At 34.1% G+C, this 20,736-nt stretch overlaps 1 protein-coding gene across 4 annotated transcripts in view; it reads left to right on the top strand.

The window, feature by feature from the left end:
* Positions 1-19,657, top strand: part of sm (heterogeneous nuclear ribonucleoprotein L) — a 474,381-nt gene extending 454,724 nt beyond the window's left edge. Inside the window, exons 7-16 of one of the 4 annotated variants that reach the window (XM_073077712.1) lie at positions 4,543-4,620; positions 6,994-7,073; positions 7,593-7,688; positions 8,784-8,894; positions 9,588-9,709; positions 10,486-10,636; positions 11,402-11,520; positions 12,040-12,128; positions 12,760-12,907; positions 17,362-19,657. In XM_073077712.1, the coding sequence (XP_072933813.1) occupies positions 4,543-4,620; positions 6,994-7,073; positions 7,593-7,688; positions 8,784-8,894; positions 9,588-9,709; positions 10,486-10,636; positions 11,402-11,520; positions 12,040-12,128; positions 12,760-12,907; positions 17,362-17,365 (998 nt within the window). In that variant the 3' untranslated portion in view covers positions 17,366-19,657. Of the gene's footprint in view, positions 1-4,542; positions 4,621-6,978; positions 7,074-7,592; positions 7,689-8,765; positions 8,895-9,587; positions 9,710-10,485; positions 10,637-11,401; positions 11,521-12,039; positions 12,129-12,759; positions 12,908-17,361 lie in introns of all 4 variants that reach the window. The other 3 variants (XM_073077709.1, XM_073077714.1, XM_073077713.1) reach the window with 3 other exon arrangements.
* Positions 19,658-20,736: the final 1,079 nt, after the last annotated feature.

The following is a 20,736-nucleotide window of genomic DNA, read 5'->3' as shown; positions in this document are numbered from 1 at the left end:
ACTATATTTTCCTTCACCGTTTTAAGCAAGTGATAATTAATTTCTAATACGCACATCACTTTAAAAAATCAGAGGAACGTGCCTGGGATGTGAATCTTGGATCCTTCGTTCGAGAGACCGAGTTTCTTAACCATTTCGTTATCACTGCTTATCATCATGGCAATACGTGGAGGGAAATCTCTAAAAAACGTACGATACGGCGACCGTCTGCGTGTAATAATTAAATTGTAACTTACGACTTACGACCGTATAGTTTCAACAACACGAATACACCATGTCCGACATAATTGCATTTGCGTGAAATATGTTGATGCAGTTTTGTTTTTTTTTTTTTATTACGACGATAAAGTTTAATGGCGCTTCTATAAAAAAAAAATGTTCTATATTAAATCTCAGTCTGTACGTCTGTAGTAGTGATTGATACGTGATTTGACTCCGTAGACACCACTGCTACACCTATTTCTTCCTAATAACAGCAGTGTGAACTGGTGACTGGTTTGAAGTCTATTTATTTATTTATTTATTTTATTTATTTATATATTATTTTATTATTTATTGTAACACAACACAAAGTTAAAGTACAAAAGGGCAAACTTAATGCCTGATGGCATTCTCTACCTGTCAATCCTTGGTAAATGGAGAAAATTTGCTATCATCATTAAGCTTTTACTATCCCAATGCTGGGCACGAGTCTCCTCTCAGATTAAAACGGATTAGGCATAGACAACCGCGCTGGCCAAGTCCAAATTTGTAGATTTCACATACCTTTTGAGAACTTTCTTGAAGGTTACGGGCTTACCATAGCATTTTTATCCCCAATAACCTATGACTCTTAGGACAGACTTATACAAAGGCATGCTAACTCCATCCTATGCAATACCTAACACGCATTTGACCCCGGCTAACAATCGCTGCCATTTCGCTTGTAAACGTAAGGTCAAAAAGTTGAATAAACCCTTTATAACCATGTCGCGTGGGTAAGAAGTATTCTCACTTAGTTTTTTTTGTTAAAAGCAAGTTTATATATTTTAACACGCGTGACTTACTTGAATTGTTTTGTCTCGTCTCGTTTTGTAACTGTAAAAACATCGTGTGAGAATGAAAGCTAGATTACCATATAGTAAATATCTTAAAGATTTTTAAGTTTAGAGTTCGGTGTTTTTTATCAGATATATGTTACGTACTATCATTTACTTGTCGGTATCCTGCTAGACGCTTTCTACACTCACAGACACACTCCCTGTCGTGAGTTTCATGAACACATACACATAAATACCTAGACACAGAATAGAAATCTAAATTTATCATTAAGATATATGTCTGGTCGGGGATCGAACCAGGAACCCTTTTGCGCGTCAGATCGGTACGGCGACCGCTCCGCTACGCGGGTCTTCAAACACTTTACTAGGGAATACTAGAAGAAAACATAATATATCAAAAACTTGTAATATAACAGCATTGTTAAGCGCTGCTGTTTTTCTGGTTTGATAGGTGATAAGGGAGAATTTACGATGTGTTAACTGAGAACTTAGTCCTCAGGCATAAGGCCGGTTTCAGGTAGGTCTTAAACATTGGAATTGATTATAAATGTGCACGGGGCGACAGTGACCACTTACCATTAGGTGAATTATCCTCATTGGCTTTTCAATTTTAAGAGAAAAATTTAAAATATATCATAAATCGTAGACCAAAAAAATATCATAAATCGTAGTTTACAGCAAACAAGATATTAAAATCCCTATTGAAACTCGATAGTGCCAGTGTAATTAAAATGTTGTCGGGGCCAACTTTTAACGACATTGTCTCGACTCGGGAAATATATTGTTCGAGCGCGTTCCTCTAGGAAGTTTTAAAGTTTTTGAAAAGTGCAAGATGAGCACTTTTTCTTCAATATCCGATAGACTTCAAATTATAAAGCTGAGATTCACAAAAGCTAATTAATCTTGTTAAATAAGTCGCGTAAAAGCCGAAAGAAATTAAAATAACTTTGGAGAATACCTCGGGAAGAACAAACTTCTATTTTATTGATAAACTTCTGTGTCATGACAGTACAAAAAGATGTTAAATGAGCTCCCCTTAAAATCGCGCCGAATGAAACTGATTGGCGCGGGGATTCGAATTCTGTTTTTTCGTCATCGATGGTGCTGATTTGTGATGAAATGATGAAGTGACGACAAAATGTCATCATGGTCATAGACCTATTGTCGCGGCCCGTGTCTGATACGTTCAGTGTCTGTAGATATAATAGTTCCACCAAATGGTACATAGATATTTACAAACACGTCACGTCTCATACACGGACCGCAAAACAAATCATATCGTTCAATAGGATGTGTCCGAACGTATTTATATGTACCATGGGGAAACCCTCATGGGTTCCTCTCTGCCGCTGGGGCAGCTGAGAGGATATGCTGGACTCTTACCGGCTAAAACCTCTAGACGGTGTTCCTCTAGACTCCCATTGCCGGGACTGCGGGTACGCTATAGCATTCCTCCGCGGTCCCGGCGGCGTTTGCCCACAGCATTGCGCGCCCCCGTTTAGGATGGAGTTGGAGTTTACTCCATCCGCTCATCTTTGAGGTGCGCATGGGAACACCGCGCGCGCCACCTCGAGGCCTATTTATGACGCCCCCGTGTCCTACGCCATGCCTCCGTTATGGGGGTAGGAGATGGGCGTGGGGAACCCTTCTCCTACGCCCGGTTTTCCGGCTGAGGATAGGGAGGTCTGAGTTTCTCTCTCTCCCCCTCTCCCTCTCCGCAGCCTCCTTCTGCGAGATGACTTCCTCGCAGAAGGATTTTACAGCTTTCCAGGACCTGTCGCTCCCGACCATAGCTTTTACTACGGCGGGGAGAGAGAGGTCCGGCCCCACTGCAACGACGAGCACACGACGCTGATCGGCCCACGCTGGGCACTCCTCCAGTGTATGCTGCGCCGTATCCTCGTCGCAGCCACAATACCGTATCAACACTGCGCAGACAGGGGCCGGGCCTGTCAAAATATTATATAGCAAAATATGATTCTGTCTGACACGACACGTTTATTGTTCATATAAACTGGGTCTTATCCATGTCCAGTAATGGATCATATCTCTACATCGGTACAAATTTCGAAAGACCACCATACTGTCCCACTTCTGGTTATAAAACGTTCAATAAACACATTACCGATATAAACGGCCGTGCATTAATTTACTCAGGAGGCTTTTAGTTTGAAATGCGTCGTTCAGTTTTAAATTAAATTTCAGCCGCGCCGATATACACGGCACAATTAAATTATACGTATAATTGTGTTATAGGCAGATGGCTGGACCATGGCTGAAAGGTTTTTAATGTATCTACAATGATATTTAAAACTAAAGATACGTAACCTGCCCACTAAATAACATAAAAAAGTGAACAAACCGCGACCGCACTGACACACATGCACATTTTTCATTTTACTTACATATAACTACATAGACAAATATTGTATAAGGGACAAAGCTATTGCAACAATATGATACAAAGGCAACTAGTGTTGGACATTCCTTTTCAAGTTTCATTTATACGTAAATATCGACGTAAAATTTGCGTCCCTGTCATACTTGTGGAAGGAATACGTTGTTTCTTTTTGTCAGTTACGTAATCATGGCGGACCAAACACGAAAAATAAACATTTCTCCTCATTTACTTATATGTGATTCCATGAAGCTTGTTATATTATTGCAATTTTTTGTACGTTTACACATTGCACAAGAAGCATTTTGATGCTTAGAAGACCAAAATAATGACGTTTAACGTATACAGTGACATATGTGTCAGTCACTAAGCCGCGCGAGAGCGACTGGAGTCGATGTGCACCAATTGGTGTATTTTGTATGTTTCAAGCTTTTCCCGCTAGTAACACATCTATAGTTTATATCTGAATTTATATATGAATGTACCTACGTTTAATGTGGCGCTGTGTATTACGGGCATTATTCGTTTAATGGACGCGTGTTGAATTATTTATCAATTCGGATTAATAAAATGTTTGTGGTGGGATGTGATTGAAAATAAGTGCATAAATAGGCTTTTGGCAGAGTAACTAAAATGAATGACTTGTTTTTATCGTTAACTTTGTACGAATTTCGTGAAAGCCATTAAACCGATATATACAATAAAATCCAATAAACTGGATTCAAAAAGCAACAATACAAGTTCATCTATTAATATACATTTCAGTGAAGTTATGAAGACTCATCTCAAAGAATACAAACTCATAGACATTCTATCACAGATAACTTAAACCGCTGTATTTATGAGCTAAAAATCATCACATCGAGACACGCTCATGAATATTAGTGCAATTTGAAACAGGAATACATAAAAATACACAAAAATACAGACTCATCAGACCGAAACATCAAAACAGGAGTGTGGGGGAATATAGAATTGAACGAATTTAAACGGCATACGTTTTAAAAAGTACCCGCAAAAGTTACATCACGCACACACGCACACAACCGAAACTGTGAGTGAATGCGATGGAAGGACCAGACTCATCGATCGACTGATCGGCAGATCCGTCAAGCGTCGTGCAAGCGGCGAGGACGTGCGGCGACGACACGTGCGGTCAACACGCGTGCGAAGCGCAAAATGGTGGGTACTACTGCGATCTTGGTCTTAATTTGTAGATACGCCATATATAATTGTAACTTCATAATTTTACTCATTTTTGGCTCAGTTTGTAGGCTCGTAAATGAAAAACATATTACGGCTACCATCTTAATGCTCAGGATTGGCAATACATCTGTGATCGGCTTCGGGTCGAACCTATTCTATATAGAGTCGGTCACAGATGTACATAGACAGTATTGGTTTTTACCATCGCAGATGACATACCGTATTGATGTCTAACGGGCTACATTAGTTAAGTCGATTAGATCTAATAGTCAAAATTTAAAAGCAAAACACATAATATTGCAACCAGAGAACATTGCCAAAGATATTGCAGAGCTACTAGAGTTCTTAGCAAGATTTCTAGCAAGTTGAAACAGAATGTCTAATAGAGGTTGCAGTGGGAGTAACAGCAACGAAACTACACGAGTTACAAAATTTATTAAGTAGGTTGTATGGCGCATCTATTATTTAAGTCCAAAGATCTACAAAGAGTGACATTGCAACGGTGAATGTGTCTGGTATTTAATAATATAACGAAATACCTAGCACACATTCTAATTTAAATAATACGTAATAATATTGTATTGTACTGTAATATGTACCCATGAAAACTAATGGTAACTCCCACAGCAAGTCACTTTGTGGTAACTTAAATTAACATTTAGATAAATAACAAAAGTTATCTGATTAGGGTCTGTATTTTCTTCCTGTAAATTCAATATTATACTTTAAGGTTCGATACCGTGGTATTAACGAAGTTTACTGGTAAAACTAGTTAACCGAGGTAACTGTTTTAATTAACGGTTTTGTGTAGTAGTAAATGTAAAACTCAATATAATACTTTGAGATTCGATACCGTATTAACGAAGTTTACTAGTAAAACTGGTTAACCGAGGTAATTAACGAGTTTTGTGTAATAATTAATATTAATTAAGTTGTTGTATTAAGCTCTTCTTCTTAAATTTAGTTTACTTTAGCATGTGTCTATCGTTTTAACGTCAATGTTGCCATGTAATAGTGTGTTGTGTGTTACCATGTATTTGCGTAGATATTAAAAAAACTAATTCTATACAATATACTTCTACATATACAAAATAATGTACTCGAACTGTTTTACTATGCTTTACATATCAAAAACAATTAATCAGTGATTATTTTTATATTTAAATTCTCATAGTGTAATGTAACTACACTACACATATAAAATATCGATAATTATCATTAACAACATATTTAACATTTTAATTTGTTAAATTATACATTTTAAGGAACATCGAAAAATGTTTATACAAAATACACCAAATTATTTGATGTTTTGTGAATAAAAAAGTAAAATATCAAACTACCGCCATTAGAAAAAAACATCAAGTAATTTAAGAAATCTATTTTAATATTACCCAACATTGTATTCAACAACATGTACTATTACAATAAATCATTACACAAACTATCAAGACTTTTCTTTCTACCTACCCTCTTAAACTCCTATGCATGACTTCTTTACAGAATGTGTGTTGAAACATGTAAAGTTTTGTGCATATACTTCATAATAGTGACTTGTTGTAGTTTTAGTATGAAATTGTTAACAGTATTGTTCATTAAACAACTTCGTTAGTAATAGCTAGAATAAAGTACGGGTCGAAGGACCAAAAGTAAGGGAAAGTGTTTATTTAACTATGTGTTTTCTGATTTAGAAATATCCATGTACTGTTTCAGTATAAAAACAACTTGTCCTTTCATAGCAAGATTTTTTATTCGCGTGATAGTAATACGACCTACTTTATAAATAGATGACTATTACTAGATTACTTCACTTTCCCTAAGTTTTGTTGCGGAATACTTTGGCCTTCTGCCCATCTTATATCATAAAAAGCGACGCAACTTTATGGTATCTCTTCCTACTTCTGTTTATGTCTTTTAGTAGTAATATAGCGCTACTGTTGGTTTTTTCTGTTCGAAGAACAGCCTCATGTATTTGAGTTGTTCCAACTTACGCGAATTATTTATAAATGATCAATCCAATGTGTTTCCTACTAAAGATAGGCATTTCACAATTTCTTCACACTAGATATTGTCAAATTTAAAACTTTGGTAGGTATAAAGGGCGTTTATTTAGGGCGAGTCAATTTAGGTAGTATCCAGATTTTGATAAAATAAAGTGACTGACAACTTCTGAATGTAGACCCGTACCATACCCGTACAAAATAAATATTTTATTCAATCGTTATCGAGACTAAACAAGAGTCTTCTTTAAGTATATCGAAGTTCTCTTTAACTACTTGATTCTTGGTTCTACGGTTATGCGACCGTGGTAGTTTTCAAAATAACTAATAAAAGGTTTCCTGTTTCCAGACATGGAGTTCGGGAGCGGAGGGCCCCCGCCGCCGGGGATGCTCAAGGACAGACACGGGCCCCCGCCACCTCACCATCCGGTAAGTTACCGGATTTTATAACTTTAATGTTTACCCTGTGATGCCATCGAAAGACTTACTTCTGTAAATATTTATTATTAAAAAAATCCAAAGGGACAACAGATTTTATGTCTCAGTTAGTCAGTCTAAGTAATAGGAAAGAAGCAAGAGGGCAGTTTAAACGCCATTTTAAAGTTCATTTTTTTATGTAAAGATTAACACGCGATTTGAACCATTTCTTTGCTGAAATTTTTATGACTTTTTCAGTACGAAATGTTCATCATGCCGATTGACTATCCAAGGTCCCAAAATCGATATCTGGTCTGGCAGACAAATATAATTTTTAATTTTACATTTAATCGCAAGCGAAGGTAGTTTGCAAATAGTCATTATAAGCTTGACATCGTGTCAGAAGTGTCAGAACTTAAAAAGCAACAAAACGATCATGGCGCATCAGTTATCGTTCGACCGCGTTGCAGTACGGACGTCAACGACATTAGTTTATATATTTATTTGTTTATTATTTTTTCTCACTCACAGCGCGACGGTCGTGGTTACGGTCCAGAGGGGTACGGCGGCGAGGGGTTCGTGCCCCCGCCACCCATGCACCACCCCCCAATGCCTCCACAAAACCAGGTATAACATTTACTCCTTGCAATAGACTATACGAATTGTCCTTTCACGATTATACTAAATCTTAAGTAATTAATTGTCGATATCATTTTGATCTATTTAAATACATTTAAAGAAATTCACTCTGTACCTGTGTAGTAGTGTAAGCGCCTTATTTCCTGTCACACGAGATTATGTATGTCTGTCTCTTTTCGTCTCGCGTGCTTAAGGCTTAAATGATACGAAAAATATTCATGAATCGATAGCATGATATGAATTATGTGAGAAACTAGAAACGCACGAGTTCATTATACTAGTTAGCACTAGTTACGTCATTTTTCCACCTGATGGAAAGTGGTCACTGCCGATTGTGTCACTATAATACTCCATGCACTCCATGTAGAGCTGGCTCTACCTGAAGCCGTTCACAGATGCGTTGCCAATTCGGCGGTCGCTCCACATTTTTTTTTAATAATATGGGAGTAGCAGACGAGCATGCAGTCCACCTAATGGTAAGTAGGTAATGCCGCCCATGGGCATCTGTAATCACTAGATAGCATAAAAATACCTGAAGTCGGCCACAGATTCGCCGCTACTCCTGAGGACTAAGTTGGAACGCTTCGGAAAAGTATATCTCCTTTACCACATCCTTCAAACCAGAACATAGCAGCGCATAACACTGTTGTTATGAGGTAGAAATAGGTGTGGCAGTGGTGCCGCCGGAGTCAAACAACTAAGAGTTCTACCACCTTCCAAATTGTAAATTCTATCCGAAGTCGATAACACATGCGTTGTCAATTCTGAGGTCTTTTTTATAATATAGGAGTAGCAGACGAGCATATTAGTAAGTGGCTACTGCTGCCCATGGACATCTGTTATGAAAACCAGATAGGATAAATTCCTAGGATAGGAATAGGATAGGGGATAGGTTAGATAAAATGTTTTCCTCATATTAGTCAATTAGCATTCACACCATGTACACATGTGGTAGCGGTACTGTTTGTATTCGTTTGTTTGTTTCCATCGTAGCATCATACCACTTTTCGAATAGGGATAGGGTTTAGGGATAAGGTCTACAGTGAGTGTATACTGACGGCACAGGACATGCCCCCGTTCCAGGGCGGGCCGCCGCAGCAGGGCGCGGTCATGATGGTGTACGGCCTCGACCCGGCCACCGCCAACGCGGACAGACTGTTCAACCTGTGTTGCCTCTACGGGAACGTTGTTAGGGTGAGTACACGATCTTTTGTACACAAATTGTTCATCGTTTCTGTGTCCCTTTTCTTATCTTTTACCTTTTTATATTGCATATTTTGTTCTTTTACCATATATTTAATAAATATCTCTTAGAGTGGCCCACTCTAACAAACACATATGATAATATCATTTTTTTTTTGTCATGTTTCTTTATTTTTTAACTGACTTCACAAAGGAAGTGCGGTTATCTATTCGTCGCGTATATTTTTATTTTTCTTATTTTTGTTTACTTTTCTAATATCTTTTTATGTGTTATTTTCCTCTTTAAATCCATATTTATGTACGTTTTACCTTTCCTATTTTTTTAATTTATTTATTGTTATTTAAATTTATACGTTCATGTCTTTTGGTTTATATGTTTTGTTTTTACATTATATAAGTTAGATTATTCGATCACTTCTCTTAATATGTTTTCATTATTTTCAATAATTTCGTTATTAAAATAACCTATAATCGCTTTCGAATATTTGCATTTCAACGTTCCCGCTTTGCGAGAACAATTTTTCTTTCTTATTTTTTTTTAGCTTCTAAAAAAGAAAAACTTTTTTTTCAGATTATGTTTTATGTATGCAAAATTCCTTTTAAAAGTTATTAATAAAGTATCGAAAATTCCTATTTTTTCTATAAAAGAAATACATATATTAATAACATTTCAATATATTGCAGATAAAGTTCCTGAAAACCAAAGAGGGCACCGCAATGGTACAGATGGGTGACGGAGTGTCGGTGGAGAGATGCGTCCAGAACTTGAATAACGTCACCGTTGGCGACTATACGTTAACTTTGGCGTGAGTAGAACTCTACTTTATATTGCTTATTAATGGTCACAGTCGTGGGATAGACAAGAGCATTCTTCATCACGTTGCTCAAAAAATCTCCCACAGTTGCTTACCTTTGTTAATCCGTTACTTATTTTAACGAGAATTTATATTAAATTTAAAACTGAATTTCCAATACTCGGTGTACTTATGCCTTAGATATCTTGCCTGAAATTACATTTTTTGTAAAACTCCAATACATCTGGAATTGCGATAGGTATAGCAGAATGTTCGGTATGATGATTATTATGATTATGATTCTACAACCCAATGATAATTAGTGGTAGTTTGTTGACTTTCAAAAAGTATTCTATGTGAATCAATTTTGAATAAATGAGATTTGAATTTGAATTTGAATTATGGTTCTAAACCTAAATTTTCTTTATAATTGTGTGGCGTCTTTTCGCAACTCGCCAAAAGATGGCGCCACTGGTACGAGTATTTCTGAAACACGCTATCGAAGTTTTTTCAACATCTTTCATATCACACATAAGCTCCGAACTGAGACTGTTGGAGTCCAATATCCATATGCAATATTTGATCTAAAATATCACATTTGTGTCAAATTTTATTCTTTGTTAGGAAAGAATTTCATAGATGGGAGCTGCAAATTTGGTTTTGATAAAACTAGGAGTATTAATCAAGACCATACCAGATATATTCACTTTTTTTTATACATTTTATGGCGAAACTGTTATAAAAATGTAACAACAAAATAAATTTTAAAACTTTGTCCTTCTTCACAGATTCTCAAAACAGGCGTACCTCTCCGAGGTAATGAACCCGTACCCCCTGCCGGACAAGAGCCCGTCGTTCAAAGACTATGTGGGCAACAAGAACAACCGCTTCCTGACTCCGGCCTCCATACACAAGAACAGAATACAACCGCCTTCGAAGGTTTGTTTTGTGTATTTTTGGTCTTTCTCTTGTGTAGGATAATGTATGATTTAAATGAAATTTGATGCTTTTTTATCTTTCCTCTAATGAAGCCTAAGTAACAAATTTTGGAGTCTTATAATTGCTGTCCAATATTTGGCATGTTCAATTAATATTAATATTAGTTTTCTTCTTTTTCCCAAATATTGCATTTATATTCCATCATTCTAGTCTTTAATTAAAGTCTTGTGGTGATTTTTCTGTAATTATTTATTCATCAAATACTATTCTTTTCTCTCTAATACGATTCTTTAATTTCTATATACGAGTAAATTGGTCAATTAGAGTTTCTGACGATATTTTTATATTTTTCTTATCCGCTTAATCTTACAATGACCATTTAACGACTATTGATGATTAATTTTGTTTCCACTTTTGAATTTTTTACATGTTGAAATTTCGTAGTTGTATCTCTTTTATAACTTTTAGTATGTTTATCTTTCTATGTTGCTCATTTCTGATATTGAATTTGATTATTTCTGCAATTTTATTTATCTTCACTTTTTTATTGTTTATTGCCTTCGTGGTGACTTCTCGCTACTCGTAAAGAGATGGCGCCTTGAGTATTCTGAATCACGCTGTCGAAGTTTTCTAAACAACTTGTATATATACAAGCTCCGAAGTAAGACTGTTGGAGCACGGTCTCTCCCCGGGTATGATCTCTTGACTCACAGGGAAATCTCCCTTTGCCAAACCTTGTTATATATATTTTGTCTTAATTCCCAGGTGTTGCACTTCTTCAACACTCCCCCGGACGTGTCGGACGAGCAGCTGCTGCAGGTGTTCAAGGACTACGGAGTAGCGCCCCCGCATACCATCTCCAAATTCCCGCTTAAGAGCGAAAGGTAAAACTTTATAGATATCTAACATTTGCACAAGACTTTGTACGCGTAAATTATGGTACAAGTATAAAATAAAGTAAAACAAACTTTGAACCCCTGTTTTAAACCGACTTCAAATAAACAGGTTCCGTATTCGACAACTATGTACGTATGTTTGTATGCGCGATTTTCTCAAAAACTACTGATCCAATTTCTTTGGGTTTTGGTTGTAGCTTGCAACACATTAAAGTGGAAATTAAAAAAACTATTAAACGATTATTTCTGGCTTCTGCCCCGTAGCTTCGTACGAGTAAAGTATAACATAAAATAATTATAAATGTAACATTCACCTATTTTAGGACATTAGGGACATAATTTCCAAAAACGATTAAATACATTATTTTTTAGCTTTTTCCTGTGAATTGGTATATATAAATTCCCACCCCTATTTTACCCGTTTAGGGGCGGAATTTTCAAAACTAATTCAACACAATATTTCTTATGAATGTTATAAATTACTTATCCCGTTTTCTTTAATTTCAGATCATCGTCAGGCCTCATGGAGTTCCAGAACATTTCGCAATCGGTGATGGCCATAATGGCGTGCAACCATGCGACCATACAACATCCAGGTATAGTATCAACACTTCACTGTCCAATATCTAGCTGTAGAACTTTATGATATGGGATCCACTCTAATCTTGAGTAAGAGTATTACTTACTCTCTTCAACTCCTTCATTTCTGTTTGAAAATTTCACTTATCTTTCAAAAGTTTATGGAAATCTCTCAAGCTTGTAAATATTTTGTTAACAAATCACAAAGGCACCGTTAAATCAAACTACCCTTACTAATAAAATATTTTTTCTTACCAGTTCCTTCAATTTTAGCTTACTCTTAAGAGTAACATATTTCAAGTTCTCTTGGGTTATTTTCAAAAACGGATATTGGAACAACCCTCGCGAAAGTTAATGATTTATAAAAAAAATCGCCACTAACTGAAACTACCCTCCTAACAGAAAAATTGATTCAATGTGTTTCCTCTACTCGCTAAAACTAGCCTCTCAATGGTGAATATAAAGAACTTGGGAACATATAAGTCATAACTATCGAATACATATCGCATCGTACAAAGGACCATCCTTTGTCCCGTGTGACCCTTCACAGAATTGTGTATAATTAATTTTATCTAGAATCTTTTATTAAAACTACCTTTCATCTACTTTTAGTAAAACTACCCTCAATGTTATCATAAACTATTCCAGGCGCGAAATTCCCGTTCGTGATGAAGCTGTGCTTCTCATCGTCCAGACAGATCGGGCAAGGGAAGGGCCAATCGCAATCCAAACAGAGCCCCGAACAGAACCAAAGCCGACAAGGGCAGAACAACGGGCTAGAACACGACATGTACTAGTAAGAACGGTTTATATATACATATATATATATATATGTAATAATATATATAGTGAAGTGACAACCCTTGTAATATAACGCGGGATTACAATCCCGGGATAGAACGACATGTACTTGTAAGAACGGTTTATATATACATATGTTATATATAAAATTCTCGTGTCACAATGTTAGTTACTCTACTCCTCCGAAACGACTTTACGATTTTTACCAAATTTTATATACTACTGTCTATTTATCGTACCCCGAAGTAATAAGGGTTGTTCACCCTTAACATTTTTTTGTTAATATGGCAACACAACGTTTGCCGGGTCAGCTAGTAATATATATGTAAAAATGTTAAGGGTGAAAAACCCTTATCACTTAGGTAGGGATATGAAAAATAGATAGTAGCCGATTCTCAGACCTACTGAATATGCATATAAAATTTGGTGAAAATCGGTAAAGCTGCATCGGAGGAGTACGGTAACTAACACTGTGATACGAGAATTGTATATATAAGATACAATAATATATAGTGAAGTGACAACCCTTGTAATATAACGCGGGATTACAATCCCGGGGTAACGCAAAGTGTTTTAAATAAAAGACATGTATTGAATTGTATTGTATTGTATTGTACGGTACTGTATTGTATGTAAATTGTGTTTTGTTTTTGTGGACGACGAACGGACCAAAATGTTAAGTCGACTCGGAATGGTTTTGTTACGATTATGTATTGTTAGTGATGTTTTTTTTGTTTTGTTTTTCGTTTTGGGGTTATAAGGTCGATGGTATGTGGGTTGCTGTAAAGTTTTGGTAATATGTCGCATAAAAATTGACAAATTAGTCGCATACATAATCATATCATTAATTTTTTTAACCAAATTATTCGACATTTTTAAAGAATCCTCGTTTTCAATTTAGTTTCAAATATTTTTTGCGAAATACACGTCAATCTATTTCATATTTTGATTCTACATTTTTGTGCGACTTATCGACAACGCTTAATGCAAAAAAAAATAGCAAGTTTGTCATCGCCCTTAGGCCGACAACACTGACGTAGTCGGTCGGTGTTGCCAACGTCGATTGTAAAGGTTAAGCCAAAGAGTAAATAATGTTACCAGCTTCGATTAAATTAATTTGTTATCGATAGATTTGAATGATATAGTTGTCGATTTTTATTTTGTCCTCGATAATATTTGTAAATTTAATGTAGAGTGTAAAGTTATGGTAAATATTAAATTGCTGGTTTTCTGCACAAATGAATATATAAATAAATAAATAATTACGATTAGGTGCGATGTATTTTATTGATGTTAATAGTAATATTATTATTATACTTTTGAAAACCATTCGGACATGTATTGTAGAATAGACACCGGCCTAACTTTTATTCTGTAAAAAGGCATAGGTTATCAAACATTCTGCCACTGTAGGTGCTTGAAATGCAAACTTACATAGAAATGACTAAATATTTTTTTTAAAGAAACCTTCCTAAAACCTCTCCTGTTTTTTTTTTATTTTTTTATTAAATTTTTTTTTGCTAAAAGTTTTGGACTGAATCTTTACTACCCTCGACATCTATATAAATTAGCCGTTTAAAAAAATAAAGATTGTCTATATTTTAAGCAGTTTTACAGTAGGGACCATAGAGAATACACATCTTTATATTTGCTTGTGAAATAATCTTTTGAATTTTAACTACGCTTTTAACTTTTTAAAGATATTTGTTTTTGCTATAGGTGTAATATAGCGAATAAATATTTGAAAAAATATATTTTAATTTGTTCATATACATAGAACAAAGAATTTTTAAATAAAATTTTAACAAGCAAAAATATAGATGGGACCTTTTATATTATATTATATATACCTTTCTTCGTTATTTTAACGAAATATATATATTTATATTCTTATATAAATTGTACAAGAACATTTCCTAAATTACATTTCTTATTATCTGACACTAGAGCATTTGACATCAAAAAAATATTTATTTTATCGAAGTTTCCTTATCTCCTTTTAATTTACTCTCGTCTAAGCCAAATAATAAGCCAAAGTTTATTAAAATTGTTAGATTAATGAATAAATAAATATATAGATAAAGAAAATTAAATGGACGTCTGTACATAATATATGGAAGCAGTTACGCGTTATAATTTGCTAAAAAGTTTTTGTAAAGCAAGTACTCAAGTGTCATAAAAAATATGAAAAAAATAATTATTATTGTAAACATAATTAATTATTATTATACGGAATATGTTAATTATTAATCTAAGGATGTGAATTTATCGCACTAGTTGAATGGTCTCAAATTTCTCGATTGAATTTAAGATAAGAATAATAGTTGTCATTGTAAAGTCATTTTGAAATAGAAAAATATGCAGAAAATTTACTTGTCAATAAAAAGTTTTTTTTTGAGAATATAAAGGTGTAATATAAGAAGAATTAATCAACATATCGTTGTGACTAACATCGTAACAATTAAAATGGACGAAATTGTCAATTTTTCGAACCGTTCTCTAGTTGAGCCTGTTAGAATAAGATTGTATGGATTATTTCGTTGGACTGTGTTCACTGTTCTATGGAAATAATTATAATTATTGACATTAACATATCGAATACAAGATATATACAAATAATTTCGATAAAGTGTTTAATCTAAAATGGTGACTAATATATTTTTGTCTGACTCCAGCACAATGCCGAAAGTCCAGCATAACGCCTTTTTGGATTACAATTTTACTAGAAAGAGTTATACCAGAATATCTAAAGCGATCTTAATTTAAAAAAACAATGACGTTGTCTGAACAGAGTAGAGAGAGAGAGAGAGAAAAGATATCCGAACGGCGGCTGATGCTGTATAAACACAAATACAAACTATGTAATACTAAAATTACCAGTTCACACATAGAACTACCCACTTTTAATGAAATAATCTATACTATATTTAAAGATATTGCGGGTACAGTCGTGCACAGAAGTCGTTTATTCTGTTAAAAATGTTAAAACGTGTTGCTTTTTAAGCTTGTCTGAGCTTAATTTAGATTTGTACTTAAGCGGACTTGTAATGTAGTTGATAGTGACGTAACGACTTGTTGTACACGACTGTACTACACTTGACCCGTCTCGAGACGGACGAAAATGTTCTACTATGGACTTGAGGTCGTAAACACTTTTGAAAATGATTTAATATCTTTACATGTTTATTATAACTTAGGAGAGGCAGACGAGCATCCGGTCCACTTGATGGTAAGTAGCTACTACCACCCATGGACATCTGTAATCAATCCCAGATAGCATTAGATGTTCCTACCTAAGGTCGGCCACAGATCGCCTGCTGCCACTGAGGACTAAGCTGGAACGCCTCGGAAAAGTATGTCTCCTGTACCACACCCTTCAAACCGGAACACAGCAGCATAGGTGTGGCTGTAGTAACGCCGGAGTCGAACTATAAATGGTTCTACCACCTTCCGATATCTGCGGTGCCACACGTAACCCGTCGAAATAATGTTTTGAAATATATTGATTTTGTCTTAAGAACGTCTTTGACAATTTCAATGTCTGTAGAATTATATCAATCTGAATATTTTATCTACTTCGAAGTGAAAGCATTTCTATAATCTGATGTTACTATATACTGCAACCTTGAAACATAGTAGAATATTTTATGTCCGTATTAATAATAAAAAAGTCAATTTATATATTTCTTTTCGTAGTATTATGTATGTACGTGTGCGTATGACGGTATTAGTGTTAAAGCTTCTTAGTAGCAAACTACATATCACGGTGACAAATAAGAAATATACTTATAAATTAAAATAATTAAATATACAACTTAATTAATGTAAAGGAAACACTAATTACATGTCTTTTCTCACAAACAACAAATACACGAGTGAAAAATGTTTTTATTTTTTATCTATATTTTCGTTTTTAATCTATATTTTTTTTCTTTTCTGACCGTTTTGTTGTTTCTTGCCATTAATTTTCTGTTTCTGCTCGTTTTAAACGTATATTTATTAATTACTGACATTAATTTATACTTACAACATTATACGCCGTTTAGCTGAAAAAATATTTTTTTGGGTGTTTTATATATGTTTGAATGTGATTTATTTCCTTGTCTGAAGATATTGAAAAAGATACAAAACATACTTGGCCATATTTTAATCTTTTTTTAATAATGAAGGAATGAGATAATATTGTTATCAAATTCGCATTGCTATATGCGAACATACTTGTTTCTCACTTCACTAAAAACAATTGACATTATACACACATTTAAAATAACTTAAAAATTATTAAGTTATTGACAATTACATATTTTGATTTAAGATCCGATTTTAACTATGTTAAGTTACAACATAAAGTGTATATAAACAAAACGAAACACATCAAAAACACATTTTTTCGGCTAACCGGTACTGTCGGTACATGCGAACTCACATTTTGAACGTATTTGCTTCTAGCTAACGGCGATGCTGCGGCGCACACACACTCACACATATCAAGACGGAGGCAACACACAGACACACACAGGCACACCAGCAGAGTGCGGGGTGGGGGGGACTCGGATTGCCATTGTTCAAAAATAAACTCCAATTTAATTATTATTAGACGCATAGCAACATCGATTACAGAGTTACCATTGACATATATGGCGCATAATTGACAACGGGTGTAATTTTCCACAATGGCAACGATGTTGAATAATTCCTTTAAAGTAATAATTAACAATTATTGTGATCTAGATCACTCCTATAAAGACATTAACAGTTAGTTTTTTAATATATAATTAGACACAGTAACAAAAATTTTCATGTATAACACATTTAACATTTCCATTTTTATATTCGTTTTTTTTTTATTATTCTTTCTTTTATTTTTTATCTTTTTTTCGTTCGTATCCGGAGCGACTAGCTCCGTGCAGTGCGTATGCATTTTGTTTTATGAAATTAGCTGTTTAGGTACTGTGTAAGCATTATTCCCACTTATGTAATTTTTAGAATTTAGTTGTGTATCATTGTCGCGGTGTCATTTTCAAAAATGTTCGATGTAAATTTTCTTTTTTTGTTCACTGTTTTTTAAGACTAACCCAGACAATGTGGTATGTATTTGAAGGTGGCACCGCGTTTTCCCATTTATAATTAGATGTAATTAATTTGTGACTTTGTTTTCGTGGTGACGTTTAAAAGAAATAAACGTAGATGTTTTAGTTTCGTAAAAAAACCTTGTTTCGTTCGTACTTTTGACGGTATATTGAATTTTATCCGAGATGTGTATGTGAGATTTTCAATACATTGGTTGTACTGAAACGCGACAGTTGTGAATTGTACAAGAAATAAAGATACTTGGTTTAAGGTAGACATTTTGGTTTTTATTTTCTTTTTTTTTTTGTTTTATTGTATTAGGCCTATGCTTGGAGTGTGCATGTTTCAGTTTTCAAATGCATGTGTTTCGTGATTTTTTAATAAAAAAATGTAGAAGAAATTCTAATCATTTGTAATTGTTTGGCCATTTTTAACTTAAGAACCAAAAGTACTAATTGTAAGAAATAGTTTTAGCACTCTTTAGGCTAGTAGTAAGTGTCATTGCAATGTCAATTATATTCGATTAGAGGAAAAAAATATGATCCGTAAAATTTTTCTAAAAAAATTTCTTATGCTAAAATATTCTGGCGGTCAGACTAAGGAATCCGACTCGTGATGTTCCCGCTAATTAGTAGTACACTGAAAACTTATTCTTGCAATTATAGACAATTTTATGTGACTTGAAATATTTGCTGATCAAAAAGTTACGACAACTTATTGATGCTCGGACTCAGAATTTTTGTGTGTAGTTTTCGACTGGATTCGAAGTAACTTAGAATTAGATTGTGAATGTAAATGTCAACACCATAAAAACTTTCGTTTAAAGTGTAAGTATAGATGTTTGTATGGCGTGAAGTGTGTTAGATTGACTATATAACTGTTTATGATATGGATCCATTTACTACTAAACTACCCGCAGGAGTATGAAATTTTGATGTACTAAGAGGGTAGACGTATTTCCTGATGCCTTTTTTCCATTAGTCATAGCGTAAACAGTGTTATAGGCAACTTGAAAATTAAAACAAATAGGCCCTTAAATAGCTGAATAAAAACCATTGTTATCAGGTAAATAGATGCATATCTTTTTCTCTAGAAATATTTTGAAATAAAAAATTAATAAATAAATGTTTTAGCGTTAGGGCATTGATGTCGTGATAGCTTATTTGTGTTGTACATATAAATTATGTATGTAATATTGTTTTGGTTGATGTAATAATTTTATAATAGCTCGATGGATTGTATTGAACTAGTGATCACACAAATGTGTTTCTACACACTCGAATGCCGTCTAATATTGGAGATTACAGTAAAAATATTAACAATTCTTGAGGGTAGTTTGCACAAAATGTTTTACTATAATCTTCATGGATGTTATTTAGGAGCCAATTTAGTAGAACAGCAAGCAGTCTTAACAAATTATATCTAACAAGTCACACTCATAATGTTAGCGGTTACCGAACAATTTTGATACACAATACTTGCATAGAAGCACGAAACCATGTTCAACGGACTAAACAGAACCAAAACAAAACGAAACTGCACTCTGGCATTTTACATACTTTTAAGATAATGTAACAATTATTATTTTTAGTTTGAACTTATTTCTTAGCCTTTCATTGGTATTAGGTACTTGTAGTTACATGGTTAACATTAAATACATGTCAACACAACAAAATATTCTTTCATTTCAACACTACCAATCATATCAGTCATGCCATCACAACTCTGGAATCACCATCCTTTAACGCTACTTACTACTGAAACTATGACGAAGTCTGAAGAATCACTTATCGTAAATATCGAGCTTCAAGAAGAATCAAGGATCAACATTTAAGATATTGTTTTATTTTAGTTTTCCTAAAAATGAAACTTTTTATACCTACATCTAATCTAACAATCAATAATATACTCGAGGATTTTATTTTGGTTTGAGTAATACCTATCCTTCATAAATTAAAATTTATTCGGTTTTTATTTTGTAACTTGATTCAATACAAATGTGATTAAAAATGACGGAATCGCACTTTTATATTTACCTCTCGTTCATTCTCTGTAATGAGTCTGTAAGTATCACACTAAAGGCGCTACTGGATTACATTTTGATCAAATTATACCTACTCTATACAACTATCCAAAAATGCTCACAAAAGTTTCAATAAAAAACTGAATAGACAGTAATATTTCGTAGTTCATATAACACTGCTACAAATAAACTACATTTCACTATTTTGCCTTAATATTGCATAACGAGAATGTTTACAGTCAGTAGAAATTTTAACTAAAACTCCTGCACCTATAACTTATTTACCAAGGACAATATTCTTACAAGAATCTTAAGGTAAGTAAGTAATTACAAATTTCTAACTTTGTAGATATTGATGTTCCAAGCACCGATAGTTTCCACGTATATTTGAAAACTGTATATTCTCCATTTTACGGGAATATAGGTAATTTAAAAAGTGATATTTGAGAATACACTGTTTTAATAAGAAAATTGGCGGCATATTTTGCTGCTAACAGAAGATGTAAGCATTGTGCCTTCATATAACAATATAGTAGGTATATAAGATTTATTTCGGCGTTTAATAAAATTATTGTTGGCGTAACGTTAAAAATGGAATTAAATGTTAAAATAAATACATTGTGCCATCTTTATTGCTCAATTAATTCGAAATTAACGTAATATGACATTCAGCTTACTTAATATCACATAACACCGTCAAATATAAACACGTTATTATAAAACAGTTTATC

The sequence above is a fragment of the Epargyreus clarus genome, unplaced genomic scaffold (assembly GCF_041222505.1).
Source record: "Epargyreus clarus isolate Ecla_fem2 unplaced genomic scaffold, WU_Ecla_fem_2.2 ptg000011l, whole genome shotgun sequence".
NCBI lineage: Eukaryota > Metazoa > Arthropoda > Insecta > Lepidoptera > Hesperiidae > Epargyreus > Epargyreus clarus.
This window is presented reverse-complemented; position numbering and strand designations above follow the sequence as displayed.